This window comes from Stegostoma tigrinum, chromosome 26 (genome assembly GCF_030684315.1).
Source record: "Stegostoma tigrinum isolate sSteTig4 chromosome 26, sSteTig4.hap1, whole genome shotgun sequence".
NCBI classification, from domain to species: Eukaryota; Metazoa; Chordata; class Chondrichthyes; order Orectolobiformes; family Stegostomatidae; genus Stegostoma; species Stegostoma tigrinum.
In genome coordinates this window covers 4,961,379-4,979,761 of record NC_081379.1, presented here as the reverse complement: position 1 = coordinate 4,979,761, position 18,383 = coordinate 4,961,379, and the positions used below count along the sequence as shown (strand labels likewise).

At 38.3% G+C, this 18,383-nt stretch overlaps 1 protein-coding gene across 14 annotated transcripts in view; it reads right to left on the bottom strand.

The window, feature by feature from the left end:
* The window catches only part of fbrsl1 (fibrosin-like 1), a 955,204-nt gene that overhangs the window by 229,998 nt on the left and 706,823 nt on the right, over nucleotides 1-18,383 (bottom strand). For all 14 annotated transcript variants that reach the window (XM_059654893.1, XM_059654894.1, XM_059654898.1 and 11 more), the window contains one exon: nucleotides 11,099-11,128. In XM_059654893.1, the coding sequence (XP_059510876.1) occupies nucleotides 11,099-11,128 (30 nt within the window). The remainder of the gene's footprint in view (nucleotides 1-11,098; nucleotides 11,129-18,383) is intronic.

Genomic DNA, 18,383 nt, shown 5'->3' with positions numbered 1-18,383 from the left:
CAACTAACCAGTAAACATTGAATATTGATGACATATTGAATTACAGAAGCTGTTGAACTAGACAGTAGAAGCAATCTGAATTATGACAGCAGATGGCTCTTTGTCAGGATATTTCTCAAGTTAATTTTGTCTCCTTCTTCCTAGATATCTCAAAAGCAAATGTCAACCGTCGTCAAGAATCAATGTGTGACACATGCAGGCACAAACCCAAGCCCCACTACACAATGGTGCTTCAATACTCATGTCTTCAATCGTGCAACAGCAGTAACCCTTCAGTGCCTCTGCATCAACTATACATGATAATCCAGCTTCGCTGCTGTGTACTCCCCTCAAGGCAGTACACTCCATGATACCATCACTCACTCACTTGCCTTTCTGAAGCTTATTCATGTAATTCTGTGTTTAACAGGGGTGGTGCTAATGAGCAAGTATGCCCTCGACACATTCTCTGTTTAAAAGATAATTCTACCAAATGATGATTTTGATGCAACAACCACACTTGGGCCATTTTATTTTAATTCCATTTATTGGGAGAATTATTAATAGATCACAGTTTCCAAAGCACATTTTATTTACGGTAGAACTATTAGTTTTATTCCCTAAAAATACAAAGGTTCATCAGCTTCATGCTAGTAAAAACTGAAACCATTAAGACAATTTTCATGGTGTAGGTAGCGTCCTCTCCATCAGACCTTTCTTATGAGAACAGTCTGAGTCAGAATTGTGCCGAGAGCTGCTGGTAATGAATAAAATCTGTTAATCTGCTATTTTTCATCTAGAATTATTTTGTCTATAAATTAGAGTTTGATTTTTCCAATGTCTGGCCCCCGCGTAAAATCAACTGCCACATCCTTTTATTCATTCACTGGATGAGGACATCGCTGGTCAGGCAGCATTTATTGTCCAACCCTAATTGCCCAGAGCGCAGTTTAAAGTGAAATACATTGCTGTGGATCTGGAGTCACATATTAGCCAGACTGGGTAAGGATGGCAGTTTCCTTCCCTAAAATGAACCGGGTGGGTTTTTCCAACAATCAACAATGGATTCAGAGTCATCAATTCCATCTTAATTCCAGATATTTATTGAATTCAAATTCCACCATCCGCCATCACGGAGTTTGAACCCGGGTCCCTAGAACATTATCTGGGCCTCTGGATAAACAGTCCAGTGATAATACCACCAGGCCACTGCATCACACATACTTCCCCAGATCATTCAGGAATCTTATATTTCAATACCTTAATTTCAAGTTCTTTTCCAGGACTGGAGACCAAAAACATAAGCATGAGCGTGTTAGCCATTCTGTTCTGCTGCTTTTGATCTGACTGTTTTATGCTCAGTTATTTACTTCCTACTCGTGATGTACTTAACACTCTTGCTCAGAGCTTCAACCGTCAACAAAAAAACATTAAAACGTTTACTGTGAGGCTTAGTGGCTCAATTAATTTACACACTTAACACCATTACAGCCGAACATGTTCTCTTTTCATATTTTTGTAGTGCAGCAGCTCTGAAATTTTGCTTCAAACTCCTTCTGATCACTTTTTGCAGACTTGGATTGATAATTGTGTTAATAAATTTGCTTATCATTCTTTAACTATCCTCTGGCAGATATTATGAAGATGTGTTAACTAAAATATTAATTTATAATGTCATTGGCTGGGCGTATTGAATCATTAATTTATAACAACATTGGCTAGACAGGAGAGCTTTTTCAGGAGAACACTTTTCAAATCAATGGCTACAGCAGCAACAGATGTTGCATTTGCAAAAATACAAGACACTTAAATGGAATTTAGTCTATAATACTTTGAGAGGTCACATGACCCAGTTTGTGGTTATAAAATGTATTAGTTTTGAACACAGCAAACAGAGAGAACCTGCCACAAAGCCCTCTTTTCTTTCTCAACAAATCCTCTCATCAAAATCTAAGAATTATAAACCTACTCAAAGCTCTCCGTGCCAAAAATGGAGAATTCTTAAAAGAAAAGTTTGAACCGACACCACTATCTGCAGAAAATAGAGATTTTAACCAGCTCTACAAAACCCTGGTGAGACCACACTTGGAATATTGTGTCCAGTTCTGGTCGCCCTATTATAGGAAAGATGTGGAGGCTTTGGAGAGGGTGCAAAGGAGGTTTACCAGGATGCTGCCTGGACTGGAGGGCTTGTCCTCCAAGGAGAGGTTGACTGAGCTCGGACGTTTCTCTCTGGAGAGAAGGAGGAAGAGAGGTAACCTGATCGAGGTGTACAAGGTAATGACAGGCATGGATAGAGTCTTTTCCCCAGAGCAGGATTGACTGCCACAAGGGGTCATAGTTTTAAGGTGTTAGGAGGAAGGTATAGAGGAGTCAGAGGGAGGTTCTTCACCCAGAGAGTTGTGAGCGCATGGAATAGTTTGCCAGTGGTAGTCGTGGAAGCGGAGTCATTAGTGACATTTAAGCGACTGCTGGGCATGCACATGGACAGCAGTGAATTGAGGGGAATGTAGTTTAGGTTATTTTATTATTGGATTAGGATTATTCCATGGCACAACATCGTGGGCCGAAGGGCCTGTACTGTGCTGTACTTTTCTATGTTCTATGTTCTAACTGATCCAGACTGAAACTCTAATCTAGTAGCACATGGAAAGTGACTATATTTGCAGACCACTGTTTGGAAAATTGGTGAAGTTTTTCTGTTACTTGGCCGAAGTTCTTTTAAGACAATACTATGCTAAGTTTTATGTTTTGTTTAAGATAATAAAATGTGAGGTTGGATGAACACAGCAGGCCCAGCAGCATCTCAGGAGCACAAAAGCTGACGTTTCGGGCCTAGACCCTTCATCAGTGCTCCTGAGATGCTGCTGGGCCTGCTGTGTTCATCCAGCCTCACATTTTATTATCTTGGATTCTCCAGCATCTGCAGTTCCCATTATCACTTTATGTTTTGTTTTCCAGGTTTGCAAGGAATTGTGTGTATGTTATTTTCAAGAAGGGCAATTGGGCCTATTTGTACATACGAATACTTATGTTAATAATTTATTCATTTTGCTTGACCATATTCTTCGCAATAAAACTAAACTATTATGATGATACTATGGCTTTACGAGGAGCATTTTATCTTTTTTTGTTAATGAGGAGAGGTTGAGACATAGGTCGAGTGATCTGTTTCAAGCCAATAAAGTAAACAGATTATGAGGCCTTGGGGTTTCCAAAAAAAAAGTTGAAACAACATAAGCAGCATGAATGGATGGAGTCAGGCTCCCACAGAACTAAGGTTTTACAACATTAGAACATAAGAACATAAGAACTAGGAGCAGGAGTAGGCTGTTCCGCCGTTGGAGCCCGCTCTGCCATTCAATAAGATCAAAGCTGATCTTTGCGTGGATCCACTTACCGCGTTCTCACCATATCCCTTAATTCCTTTATTGTTCAAAAACATCTACCTTACTTTAAAAATGTTTACTGAAGTAGCGTCAACTACTTCATTGGGCAAGGAATTCCGTAGATTACAACTGCTGAGTGAACAAGTTCCTTCTCAATTCAGTCCTAAATCTGCTCCCTCTAATCTTGAGGCTATGCCCTCTTGTCCTAGCTTCACGTGCCAGTGGGAACATCCTCTCTACTTTTACCTTATCTATTCCCTTTGTAATTTTATATGTTTCTATAAGATAGCCCCTCAATCTTCTGACTTCCAATGAATATAATCCCAACCTACTCAGTCTCTCCTCATAAGCCAACCCCCTCAACTCCGGAATCAATCAAGTGAACCTCCTCTGCACCCCCTCCAGTGCCAGTACATCCTCTCTCAAGTAAGGAGACCAAAACTGCATAGTATTCCAGGTGTGGCCTCTCCAACACCTTGTACAGATGCAACATAACCTCTCTGCTTTTAAACTCAATCCTTTTTAGCAATGAGGGACAAAATTTCATTTGTCTTCCCAATTACTTGCTATACCTGCAGAACAACCTTCTGTGATTTGTGAACAAGGACACCCAGGCCCCTCTGCAGAGCAGCATACTGCAACTTTTTAATCATTCAAGTAATAATCTCTTTTACTATTATTCCTACCAAAATGTATGACTTCACATTTATTTACATTGTATTCCATCTGCCAGGCCTTTGCCCACTTGCTCAATGTATCTATGTTACTCTGCAAAGTTTCACAGTCCTCTGCACACTTTGTTCTGCCACTCATCTTAGTGTCATCTGCAAACTTTGACACCCTGCATATGGTCCCCAACTCCAAATCATCTGTATAAATTGTAAATAAATTTATTTTAGTTTTAGTTTAGCTTTTGGTAGTTGTGAGGTCTTGATACTGCCATATATCTCTCCCAGCTGCAGCAAAATGTTTGCATTTTCTCTCTCTACCAGACTTTTCTCTTGTTGTTCTTTATTCTTGGACTGGGGAAATATTGCACGTGAGGCAATCTATTTCACTGAATCTGCCTTTGGGTGTTTATGAAATATTATAATATATTATATTGTATTGAAACAATTGCTGTTTAATAGTTAAATAATCTGCTATTTTGTTACGTTTTCCATCAAGGTAAAGTTAGACCAGTTATTCTTTCATCTGTATTTTAACTGTAGAGTAAGAATAAAGTATGTTTTGCTTAAAGCCGAGTAGTGTAATCAACTGAATTATGTCTGAAACAGGTCATCTTACACCTGCTTTTAGATAAGATATGAGGGTCCAGGTTATTTTTTTGATATTTTTTATTTTTTTTGATATATTTGAAGGGAGTTTGGTCTGGTCAATAATGCTATTTATTTGTTAACTTAAGGTATCTGATTTGTTAACCTAAGTAACTTGAGGATTTAACAAATACTGTTCTAATCACTGCCATCATCCACCAGTTCAATTCCTCTAGTGATCCAAATTCTACTGTTTTGCACTTTTTTGAAGAAATATCAACATCAGAAGTTACATACAAATGATTTGCCATCCATGCTGCAAAATGAAAAGCAGCACTAAACGATGAACATCATATAGGTACTTCCACAGCTGACAGCATACTTTGAAAGCCAATCGATGTTGTTCATATTGAATTTTCACCAGTGCGACCCAGAGGCAAATCTAATCTACTAGATGTCAATCGTGCATGAAAGGATGTTATGCTGACATACTCACCTGCCAACGGGACCATTATTAATCCCACCCTTATGAGAAAACACTAAATATACTGGGGGTTCATAGTTGTTAGGTGATAGGGAGTTGGTTTCCTAGAAAACTAAAAGTCTCAAATCTCAGGTCTGCCTGTTACTCAAATTTATCTTCCATGGAAGTAAAGTTCTTAGCTGAATCTCCAAATAAAATCACTCAAGAGAAATACTTTGCCTAAATGTTGCTCAGGAATTGGTAGTAAATATAGAGTTAGCCTATGAAAATAACCTGAAACTATTAAATGTGTACCAGAGGCAGATACCGCGAAATATTTAAAGGAAATGTATGTGAAATGCAGCATTGGACCATCAGTTTCATAGACTGCATGAAAAGGTCTGAGAAGGTGAATCACTACTTACAAATATTTAGCAAGAAGCCACATAGGGAATTATGAATTGTTGATTCATTGCAGATTATGGAAATTTTGCAGGACACTGTTGATATTTGCCTAGGGTACACAGTTTTAGAAGTTACAGGTTGTCTGTCTTGAGATTGCACTGAATTATTTCAAACCAACTTAAACAGCCTTCAGGATATTCCCACTGGATATAATTGGATTTTTAAAACATGCTATATTTGCAATTTCTAAAGAAATATGGGTTTGAATGGCAAACTAGCCAAGAGAATTGAGAAAGATTTAGTAGTAGGAATAGGTGATGATGATAAACAGCTAATGTGTAATGACTCATAACATACAAAAGTAATTTATAATAAACAAATGAACTAGCAGTAGGAGTTTATTTTTCTTTATTCTGTCATGGGCTGTGGGCATCACTGGCAAATCCATCAATTGTTGCCCATATCTCATTATCTTTGAACTCAGCAGATTGTTAGATATTTCAGACGGCAATTAAATTAATCACCTTGCTGTGGGTTTGGACAGCCCTGGTTAAGGACAGCAGGTTTTCTTCCAAGGGACATGAGTAAGCTAGATAGGTTTTTGCCACAATTGACAATGGTTTTATGGTCATCATTAATGACGCCAAGAACAAGAGCCTGGGCTTTTGGATTTCTAGTCCAGCGACAATATAACGTTAACATCTCACCAAAGAAGCGAGCCAATCGTTCCATTGAGCCTATTCCAACACTTGATGAAATCATAGATGTGTGATCGTGGCCTCAACTTATTCTTGCTTTCTCTTTGTATCCTTTGATTTCCTCATCAGTCAAGAATTCACTTATCTCTCCCTTCAAAATATTCAGAAACTTATCTTCCATTGGGGCGGCACGGTGGCTCAGTGGTTAGCATTACTGCCTCACAGCGCCAGGGACCCGGGTTTGATTCCGGCCTCAGGCGACTGTCAGCATGGAGTTTGCACATTCTGCGTGGGTTTCCTCTGGGTGCTCCGGTTTCCTCCCACAGTCCAAAGATGTGCAGGCTAGGTGGACTGGCCATGTTAAATTGCCAAGTGTCCAGAGATGTTTAGTTTAAGTGGGTTAGACGTGGGAAATCAGGGGTAGGAAAATAGGTCCGGGTGGGATGCTCTTTGGAGGGATGCTGTGGACTTGTTGGGCCGAATGGCCTGTTTTCGCACTGTGGGGATTCTATGATTGGTGTCAGTAGAAGAAAATTTCATAGATTAATGATCCCCTAAAAGAAAAATCCTTCCGTTTTAAATGGAGACCACCTAATTTCAAACCGTGTCCTCTAGTTAAAATCTTTCTCACAAAAGGAAATGCCCTTTCAGTATCTATTGTCAAGATCCTCGGGATATTTTATGTTTCAATAAAGCTCCCCCTCATTCTTCGAAATTCCAATGGATACAGGCATAACATGTCCAATTTTCCTCAAAAGATAATCCCTCTATCATGGGACTCAGTTAACTGCCCTTTTATGATACCTTTTTTTGTGAAAAGGAGACTGTAGATAGGAGCTCATGGATGCCCCTGTACAACTCTGGCAAACTTACTGATTTTTATAAAAGTTTGTGGTATAGGTACTACCATATTAGATTCGTTGGAAGACTGGTTGGCTGGCTGGCAGAAAACAGATTGCATGCATGACCTTTGTCTAGTTGGCAGGACATAATGAGTGGAGTCTTGAAGGGGTCTTTGTGGGGACTTCCACTTCTCACAATTTACATCAATAACTTGGATAGAAAGTGAAGGCATGGCAGGTAAACTTGCAGATACTCAAAACAGCAGAAACGTATGTTGTGAAAACCAAACAAGGTGTTTTTAGAAAGATAGATTGAGCAGGTGGGCAAAAATCTGACAAATGGAGTACAAAGTGGGAAAATGTGAATTTGTTCATTTTGGCAGGAAAAATAACAAAACAGAGTATTATTTAAACGGAGAACAACTGCAGAATTCAGAGTTACAGAGGGATTTATATCATCTACTGCAAGAATCAAAAAAGGTTAATATGCAGATATATATATATATTATATGCACTGGTGAGACTACATTTCAAAAATGGCATGCAGCTTCTTATTTAAAGTAGGATATAAATGCGTTGGAGGTGGTTCAGAATAGGCATTACTGTAATAAATGGGATCTTGCATAAGCTGAGCTTGTTTATATTGGAGGTTAGAGGAGGAAGGGGATGATTTGAATAAAGTATAAAAGATTGTGAATGGTCTTGACAAGGTGCATGTGGAAAAAATGCTTCCTCTTGTGGGTCAGAAGTAGGAGGACATTGCTTAAAAATTAAGGCTTGTGTTTGTAGGACAGAGGTGAGGGGATTTTTTTTCTCAGAGGGTTTTGTGACTTTGAAACTCTGCCTCGGAATATGGTGGACACAGTTGCAGTGAATATTTTGAGGGAGAGTTAAATCGTTTCTGGTTAGGCAGGGGAAATCAAAGGTTATAAGGAGTACATGGGGATGTGGAATTTAAAACATAAACTGATGAGGAATAAATGGCAGAGTAAGCACAAGGGCTGAATGGTCTACTTCTGTTCCTATTTCAAGTGTTGATATGTTCATATGTAAAGGGATTAGCTAAGTATGTTCTGTCTTCTTTACTGCAAATTATCCAAGTTGGAGTGGTTTCAAATCATGTTCTCAATGGGATTGAATCTTTAGCACACATCTTCCTCTGGCAATAATTGACAATATTACTAAGGCAAGCCTGAGAATAGTTGCTGTGGATAATGAAAAAAGTCAAGGAGATATAGTAGAGCCTACTCTTCTGAATGTAGGGTATGAACACAATGGTATGATTTTGGTTTGTATCAGATGAGTGACCATAGCTTCAGAAAGGTTTGGAAGACATACGTATATCAAAGTTAAAGAGATGGCTTCTATGGGAATGACACCTTAGTGGTTATGGTATTGGAGTAGGGCTCTGATAAACACAAAATCAAACAATGTAACCTCAAGCTGGGAAATGAAATCCAATGAATCTGTTAATTTATGAGCCGGTCAGACAAGATAACCACAAAGTTTCCAAATTATCACTAAATGAATCACTAATGTTCTCTAAGAAAAAAACCTGCCACATCTATTATGTCTGTCTACGCTTGTCTACGTCTAAGCTTGACTTACTCTTAATGGCCTCAGGGAAACTAAGATATCAATAAATGGGGCCTTGCCAGTGTATTCACATTCTTACAATACTAAAGAATTATAATGCAGACACTATTTAATGGTGGAAAGCAGGGACTTTAAAAAAGAGGACTAATATTTTATCTCCTCAAGATCTGGAGATACAGAAAGATCATCAGCTATATTGCTGAAATAATTCACAGATAATTAAATGGTTCAGAATCGTGAAAATGAGGTCCACTCGACAAAGAAAAATAATTCCAAGACTTTGGGTGTTAGGAGAGCGCTTGGGTAAAACAAACATCCCGCAAAAAACAACCAATGGCTGTGAGGAAGTCTGAGGAGAGATAACTGGATAGAAAATACGAGATTGGCCATGACAATGACAGGGACACACAATGCTGAAATAGAATCATACATGTAGTCCTTACCTCAAGGCTTTAAGAAAACACACAAGAAAGAAGGAAAATAGGTGAAGCAATGACAAGCTACAGACAATATAAAGAAAGTATTCAAATCAAACATGTGCATCAACAAAACTGTTTCATCTTGCCCTTGTGGCCTATTTCAATATGTGAACAAATTCCTGAGGCAATACTTCAACAACTGCTCCTACAGAACTATGGTAGATATGCTTCTGTTTTCGTGAAAGAAACATTTTTGGAGTAAGCCAACTGTGCGCATATGGTTGTTTCAAAGTTAGAGTTCATAGTTATTTTGTAAATGCCAGCCGTGTTCTTAACAATAGATCTTTACAGGCAATGGTAACAATGCCAAATATACAAAAGTAAGTAGCACATTCAGTTCTTCAGGCTCATGTCTGCCTCTGACTGCATTTATTTGAAGGCAGAGTTGGCATTGTCAAAACGTGTAGTTGTAAACCATCTAAAAACTAATCACGTGTGTGGCCATGGACTGCAGCTGTGCTACGCCATTCACATTAAAAGGCTGCTGTTATTAGACCTTTACCTTTATAGGTCATACTAGTATTGTGAAGTAGACAGAATGTTTAATATGTGTAATCTGATGAATTTTGTTTTCTCTGTGTAGGAAAATCTCAACACCTCATATTTTGTTTCACAAATTAAAAGTTTGTAAAGTGTAAATCTAATTAAACTTCAAATCCAAGAAGCATTCAGTATAGATATAATTAAGAACATCACACTGATTTTTTTTGCCTCATCAGTTAGGTCATTGCAAATTTTCAAGTTTCTGTACTTGACAGTACTGTTTTTAAAAATTGAGCTTTTTTGAAAAAATCTTCTACGTTTTAAAATGAATATTCAGAAAAGGTTCACAAGTTGGTAAAACAAATGTAAGGAACACTGGCTTTCACTTATTGGAAGCATCAGGAACTTGGTTAATGTTAGAAATGTTATGTAGAGATATTTATAACAGCACAGTTTTTAGGACCTCCTAAAGCGATATCAACTCAAGATCAAAGATGCTAGGGCAGACCCATAAAATATAATTTTTTTTGCAGGTTTTATTACAGAACAAAGTGGAATCTCACAGCAGTAAAGAACTCCAATCATTGAGGCTTGCAGCTGTGTAAGACTATTAAAGTATTCAACCCCCTTCAAGCTGAATCGTGCTATGCTAATTAAATTCCATCTGCAGATGGATATTTTGCTTAGTGCTTTTGTAGGCAAAAGTCATGTTGCACCTGAAACTCTGTTACTAGCTGAACGTACAGAGTAGCTCTGTCTCTCTAAAGTGAAACATCATCAACTGGAGGACACACTGCCTGAAAACCAGAGATAACGAGAACTATTGTTTTTGTGTGGGAAAACAGCAATTCATGACAAGGAAAATATGAAATGAGACTCTTCCATGGCATACTGAAATATGTGCCCTGACAAAATGCAAAACAAAATTTCCAAGGTGTTTCACATATAGTATTCTGAAATGAAATTGGTAAAGCTGTGCCAAAGATTAGGTTAATAAGTTTTATCTGAAAGAATTTTTGGGACAGGATGCAGTCATAAAATAAATCTGTTCACTTTTTAAAAAAAAATCCATTGCTGCCATTAAGAAAAAATTCAAAGGGAATTTTTCAAATGATGGCTTCATGAAATGGAAACATTCCTAATTTTCTAAAGTCACAAGTTGATAGAATGCAACACAAGTTTACGTCAATAATCAAATTTAATAGCTTATATAAATGTTAAAACTCCTCTTGATTTAGTTGTCAAGTTACTACACAAGAAAGTACCTTTGTTCTCAACAAATTTATGTTACCTTACTCAGCCCACTCACAGTACTGCAGTGAACCTTTTAACTAGCTTATAAAGATTCTGAAACAAGGCCAGTTTATCCGTACGCAACATGAATTCCTTCTCACTATGTAAATTACAGCTAACTTCAAACATTATGCTGGAAGTTGTGTCATTAACAATGCCTGCATTACTAAATTTTAAAAAACCCAACTTCTTAGTTCAAAAGGAATTGGTCTTACCTTATCATCGATGTCACTCTCACTGTCACACTGTTAGAAAAAGGAAAAATATTAGTTAGTTCTAAATCTAAAAGCACATTTCAAAACTGTATCTGAAAGTAGGGCACACCTGATACACTATAACATTTAATGAATTGGTTTACAGAATAAAAAGAGTTTCTTTACAAAAAAATCAGATTGGGTTGTGAAACAAGGCCGCAGGGGTAAAGCATGCTCAATTACATTTCCTAGCTTCTAATTTCTTTATATTGGGACCTTCTTCCATGCACTTACCCAACGTAACATTTCACTGGTATGGTGATAAGGTCTGCCTTCTTGCCACAGATGCTGCTAGACCTGCTGAATTTCTCCAATTTCTGTTTTTGAATCAGAACTGCAGATGCTGGAAATCTTTTTTTTAAAAAAGCTACAAACATGTTTGATTGCAAATTATTCTACTGTGGCACTGTTATAATCTAAAAAGCCTAATTCTGATGACTACTTGCACATTTCCTTATTTCCCAGATAAGGAGACCCTAGGGAATTATGCTCCACCTCCACCGCTGCTGCAATTGAGACATGTTAATTTACTATACATTCGGAACAAAGTCTGGGAGCTACATGTTATGTTCACTCACTGAGTAACCAGGAAACCTTTATGCTCTGATCAATTTCAACTGAAACTGTACGTCATATCACATTCAATTTAACAAAAAGATGCACAACCTAACTAAAACAAACTTTTAAAAGAAAACGGAATTTTTAAACTAGAAAATTGTAAAATAATCAAGCTTTTCTTCTGACATGAGCTGCTCTGACACCTGGTAGATTGCACAGCAATCTGTAATTTGACGGTGAAACCAAGCTTCTAGGAATCAAGCCAATAACACAGCAATCCAATAATAGTGAAATTACATCATGATATCTGATTTGTAGGAGGACTGGCATTTCACAAGAAAATTCCATAATAGATTGTCAAAACAAAAATCTCCTACTCATCTGCTGCGTTATATTTTTGCACCAAATTTACACAAAAATAAGGAACTGTAACAAATTTCTAACAGTATGATACATCACCTCCAACATAGCTTATCGACTGTCTTTTAATGATTAATTTGTTGCAGTTCTACTAAAGTACTTGGTGTCAGTTCAGTAGCCTAAAATTGATAAAGACTGGATTCAGCTTCTAGCTAACAATGCTATTTGATCCCAAGGCTTTTGGATCTATTTCAGAGTTTGCAGCCAAGTTACACACGTCCAAGAAGCTAGATTCCAAGGTGTTCCTAAATTCTCAGCACTGTGTTGCAGGCTCTGGTGATATTTGATGCATAATGCAATTTGTACATATCTGCACATCTATGGTGTTGTTTTGGATTTTGAAGCAAGCCACATGTCTGGTTACTTGTGATCAAACTAATTCATTACGCTTACTTATGGCAGCCTAGATAGAACAACAGGAGCTTTTTAGTTCTTCTGGCTTGTCATTTTTGAGTTTCCACAAGTGGAAACTGCCAATACATACTGATAAGTTTACTGTAAGAGTAATGTCATGGTTCAAATGTGAAAGTCTTAATCCTTGCTCACATCACCAAACACCATTTGAATGGAGTGAATGGAGATGTTCCAGTTATGTGAATATTCTGTAGAATACCACCACAATTACAGTCATAATTATTTATGTTTGTTATGGTTGAATGGGTGATAGCGTTATTCCTTATTCCCAGAGGCAGGAAATAACCAGTGGACATTGAATAAAACAGACATGGTGGCCAAATTTAGTAGATTCAACCAAAGTCACTGGAATTGCGACCAAGTTGGACTGGTAGATATGTAAATTGATACTTGCGTGATGATACTATAGATTTAAGAGGTGCATTTTGTTCTTTTTTTAAAAAAATGAAGAGAGGTTGAGACATAGGTGGGACCTGTCTTCTCCAAGCCAACAAAAGTACGCAGCTTGTGAGGCCTTGGGATTTTTTAAAAAAAGTTGGAACAATAGAATCAGCATGAATGGATACAGCCAGGCTCCCATGGAACCAGGGTTTAAGTTTAGCTTTCAATAGTTGTTGGGATTTTGAAGTTTGCTGTGGAAAGTATACATCTCTCTCAGCAACAGCAAAAAGCCAAAGTTCACACTCTCCACTAGACTTTTCTCTTGGTGTTCTTTCTTCCTGGACTGGCAAATCATTGACTGTGAGACAATATTTTTTACTAAATTTGCCTTTTCCACGGGTGTGTTTATGGGATACTAGTATATAGGAACAATTACTGTTTAGTAGATAATTAATCTTTTTTTTCTAAGTTGTCCAATAGAGTTAAAGTTTGGCCAATTATTCTTTCTTTTGTTTGTATTTTCACTGTAGGGTGAAGAATAAAGTGTGTCTTGATTAAAGCTGAATAGTGTTACCAATAAAATTATATTTGGAACACAGCACCTTATATTTGCCTTCAAATAAGTTGGGATCTAGGTTAACTCCTTGATCTATTTAAAGTGGTTTTGTTCAGGTCTGGTCCATAACACTCACAATAACTTAATTTCAAGACAGGGGTAGTTTGCTAATTCAGAGTTCATATTTCAGAGGCCATATTTGAAGCCTGTAGTGCAACATAACCATACAATGTAATAATACCAAGTTAAAGATCAAATCCATGTATTCTTTTAATCAGACACGGAAAAAGGCATACTTGCAACAAGTCACAACATTCCTCTAAATCCAATGATTATTTTCGCAGAATTTCCCTGAAGGAATATAATAGGCTCACCAATTTGTCTGCACACATTCCTTTTTTTGTCTTTTGTACAGGCGTACTGAATATCTTTTATCTTTTAAATCTGTATATCTTTTAAATTTCCTGCATAGCAAGGTAATATACATTTGATCACTTCCATCATCATAACACCTAAAATTGGCACTGGTGGTGCACAACACCGAAGCATTTTAAGAGCATGGACAGACCTCTACAAAGGTAGTAATTTAACAAAAACAAAGTTGCTGGAAAAGCTCAGCAGGTCTGGCAGCACCTGTGAAGGAGAAACAGAGTTAAACGTTTCTATAAACTGACATTTTCCCAGCCACCATCAGCTCTGAGGAAGGGTCACCGGACCCAAAATGTTTAACTCTGTTTTCTCCTTCACAGATGCTGCCAGACCTGCTGAGCTTTTCCAGCAACTTTGGTTTTGTTCTTGATTCACAGCATCCACAGTTCTTTTGGTTTTATTTAATAATTTAACATCTGCATTGAACTGAAATGTCCACAAGTCCAGCCTGCTGGGAGAGCAGTATGTCCCATTATTAAATGTTACTTATAATTAATTATGGCTCAGAAATGCAGTTGGCAAATCCCATGCTGTATGAACTCTTTAGAAACATTCAGAATTATGGATGGCAAACATGACTGTGTGGGAAATCCTGTCTCATGAAATTGATTGAATTTGAACGAAGAGACCTTGGAGTGCAGGTTCAGAGTTCCTTGAAAGTGGAGTCATAGGTAGATAGGAAAGTGAAGAAGGCGTTTTCTACGCTTGCCTTTACTGGTCAGTGCACTGAGCATAGGAGTCAGGAGATCTTGTTGCGGCCGTACTAGACGTTTGATAGGCCAGTTTTGGAATACTGCGTGCAATTCTGGTCTCCCTGCTACAGGAAGGATGAAGTGAGACTTGAAAGGGTTCAGAGAAAATTTGCAAGGATGTTGTCAGGGTTGGAGGGTTTGAGCTAAAGGGAAAGGTCGAACAGATTGGAGCTATTTTCCATGGAGCGTTGGACGCTGAGGGGTGACCTTACGGAGGTTCATAAAATCATGAGCAGAAGGATAAGGTAAATAGACAAAGTCTTTTCCCTAAGATGGGGCAAGTCCAAAACGAGACGACATGGGTTTACCGTGATAGGGGAAAGATTTAGATCATAGAATCCCTACAGTGTGGTAACAGGCCCTTTGGTCCAATAAGTCCACACTGACTCTCAGAGCGTCCCACACAAACCCATCCCCCTTTAACCCATCTAACCTACACATCCCTCAACGTTACGGGCAATTTTCTGTGGCCAATCCACCAAGCCTGTACATTTTTGGACTGTGGGAGGAAACTGGAGCACCCTGAGGAAACTCACATAGACACAGGGAGAATGGGCAAACTCCACATAGACAGTCGCCCAAGGGTGGAATTGAACCTGGGTCCCCAGTACTGTGAGGCAGCAGTGCTAACCATTGAGCCACCGTGCCGCCCTGAATGGGACCTGAGGGGTAGCTTTTTCATTCAAAGGATGGTACGTACATGGAACAAGCTGTCAGAGGAAGTGGTGGAGGCTGGTACAATTACAATATTTAAAAGGCATCTGGAGAGGTATACGAATAGAGGGTGTTTACAGGGATATGGACTAAATGCTAGCAAATAGGACTAGGTTTATTTAGGATATCTGTTGGCATGGAAGAGTTGGACCGAAGGCTCTGTTTCTGTGCTGTATATCTCTATGACTCTAATTAAAAATATTCAGTTTTTCTCTGCTTGAAATGAGGCCCATTTTACAAATGAGTTCAGAATTTCAGAATTTTGTTTTCATCATGTCTCAGCTGTCTTTTCTTGTAACTCAAAATGTTTGTGCAACCAATAACACTTAAATTCTAAACAATTTTATGCAATTTGTTATAATAAAACATGTTTCAATCCTCTGGTTCTCTGTGCAGCACTTGGGACCAGCAGGAGGTACACCAGGAGCTTCAGTGTGGGATTCCCTTTCATGACCAAGGGGGAGTATTGGAGAAAACACAGTAATTTTCTGCAAGCTGTACATGTATAGTTTATTTCAATTCCTGGAAAATACCTACAAAAACTCAAAAGTAACTAGATTTTAATTGCTAAAGAATGAATAATTGAGAAAAGTGATTTTTAGCCACAATTTGCTATATTATTCCATCACTTAAAGTAAAAATTAATTGCTTACAGTAATGGTTTCACCTTCAGAAGAGGTACAATAGTCAAACTATCAAAACTCTCAAAAAAAGTAATGGTGAAAGGAATAATGCAAGTGAGTAGAACAGGGGCCCAAACAGGAAGCTTAAGACAAAGTAGTTTCCTTTGCACCTTAAGAAAGTAGCATTCAGACAAATGGTTAGGACTATGTTCACTGGAGTTTAGAAGAATGAGACGGGATATCATTGAAACATAACAGAGTTATATCTGTGCAAGATCTCCAGCCAGACTGAGAACCCACACCACGGAACCATTACACATTAAGGGCACAACTTTGATTCCAATCACCTATGAGAAGCAGTCGGTACAGTTACTACCGATTGCTTTAAGACATTCAGGCCCAAGCCTATTGGGTTGGAATTGATCGAGAAAGATTCACCTTGATTGGCTCAATATTTTTCAATTAGAAAATGGCTGCCTGACTGAAGTCCTAATTAAATACAGGTAGTTCTGCTAGAATACGTATTTCGTTAACACAAATTGGTTTGTAGCATGATTAATGAATAGTGGACACTGTTTGGATAACATGAACTTTCTGCTGTACAGATATAGCAATTATGAAGTCACACAAGAATGCAACTATTCCATTATAGGAGAGCTATCTATACTTGAAAATTTTCAGGAAGGGCAAGGCCAATTTACATGTTGACCAGTAAGCAATTCCACAATTATTCTGATTTTATGCTTTTATGGTTGCCTTTAACGCAAATGGCAGTGGGTGAGCCTTGAAGAATTGGCTACTTAATTAGGACTTCATTCAGACAGCTAAGAAAAATGTGAATTAATCTAGGTGAATCTTTCTCAACCAATTTCACCCCATCAAGTTTGGGCTTGAGCCTTTTACTACAATCAGTAGTAACTGAACCAACTGCTTCTCATATAGGACCAGAACTGAAGGTGAAGATTCCTCAGGTATAGGTTCTCAGTCTGGCTAAGGTTTCGTGCAAACTTAAGGGGTGGAGTCCACTGCGAATTTTGTTAAGACTGGTTTTGCAATCACTGAAATGGTCACGCCAGTATCGACCTCTATTAGAACAGCGCTTACTGTCATGTACACTTGAATGAGTGCAGTGAAAAGTCTGTAATGTCGCTGCATTGGCGCCATCTGAGGTACAGGATACTTAGGTACAGATACTTTAAGTATTTGTTACAGAATTGAAAAGGTTTAAAAAAATGTCTTGCATTAGAATACAAAGTTTTAAAAAATACTCAAATTACTCAAAATCCAGAATAAGAATAAAAAGTATTTGAAAAGTACTCAAATTATAGTCCTTCTTGCTGAGTCCGTGCCCACTGGGCTTCAGAACACAAGGCTTTGTTACTCCATGCGCTGGGCTCCAGGACTTGTCTCCTAGGCTGGCTGGGCTCGGATTCGCCTCTGTTCTCCATTCCTTCCAGGTAAATTTAAGAGGTTAAAGTGGGGGTGGGGGAACACCATCTTGAGCTGGGTGACAATTTAACCAGACGTTTATTTTGACTGGTTCTGATTTGAACGTTACTAAGCAATTTGACTATTCCAAATCAGATATAGTTGTAGAATACCCTGCAACTCATATGCTCCACTTGCTGCATTTTCCAGTGGTAAACCTGGTTGTAGTTCCTGTTTGAAGTCAAGTTGGGTCTTCATTAGTAGACGCCTTTTGATGGCTACATCTTTAATCTCACATACCAAACAAAAGTCCCTAAGCATTTCAATAAGGGTAAAACCAAAGTCACAGGCATCAGTCAGTTGTCATAACCTCGTCAAAAATCCTGATGTGGATTCTCCTAGTTCTTAAATGACTATGTAAAAATGATTGCCTCAGAATTAGGTTAAGCTTGGGGTTGTATTATTCTTTAACTATGTCTATCAATTCTGGAAAGATTTTAGTGTCTGGTGCCTCAGGGAAGGTTAGGCTCCTAATAACAGAAAAAGCTACAGCTCCACCGGCTGTCAGGAGAATTACATGTTGCTTTTCAGCAGCCATATCATTTGCCCAGTAAAAAATAATACTCTTTCCTATGCTGCGTCCAATCACCATTGGCAGGGTCAAATGAATCAAACTTCCCAAACAAAGGTATGCTGTAAGAAATGCTTTCCCAAACTCAAAGTCAACTGTTTCTTCAGGATTGTGCTTTATTCCTATTGCCAGTGAAATAACTCCACAGAAGCTGGTATCCATTACCATATCACCCTTTATTTACACATGAACTTTTCTTGTCTTTAGGCCCCATCAGAGTCAGCCACCAGAGTGTTAGCATCTTTGACATTCCCTTTTTATCTGTCAGCCAGCGCTCCCTGATTGGACCTGATTAATGGCTCCAATTCGAGAATTTATATTCTCTGAGGTCAGCTGGCTG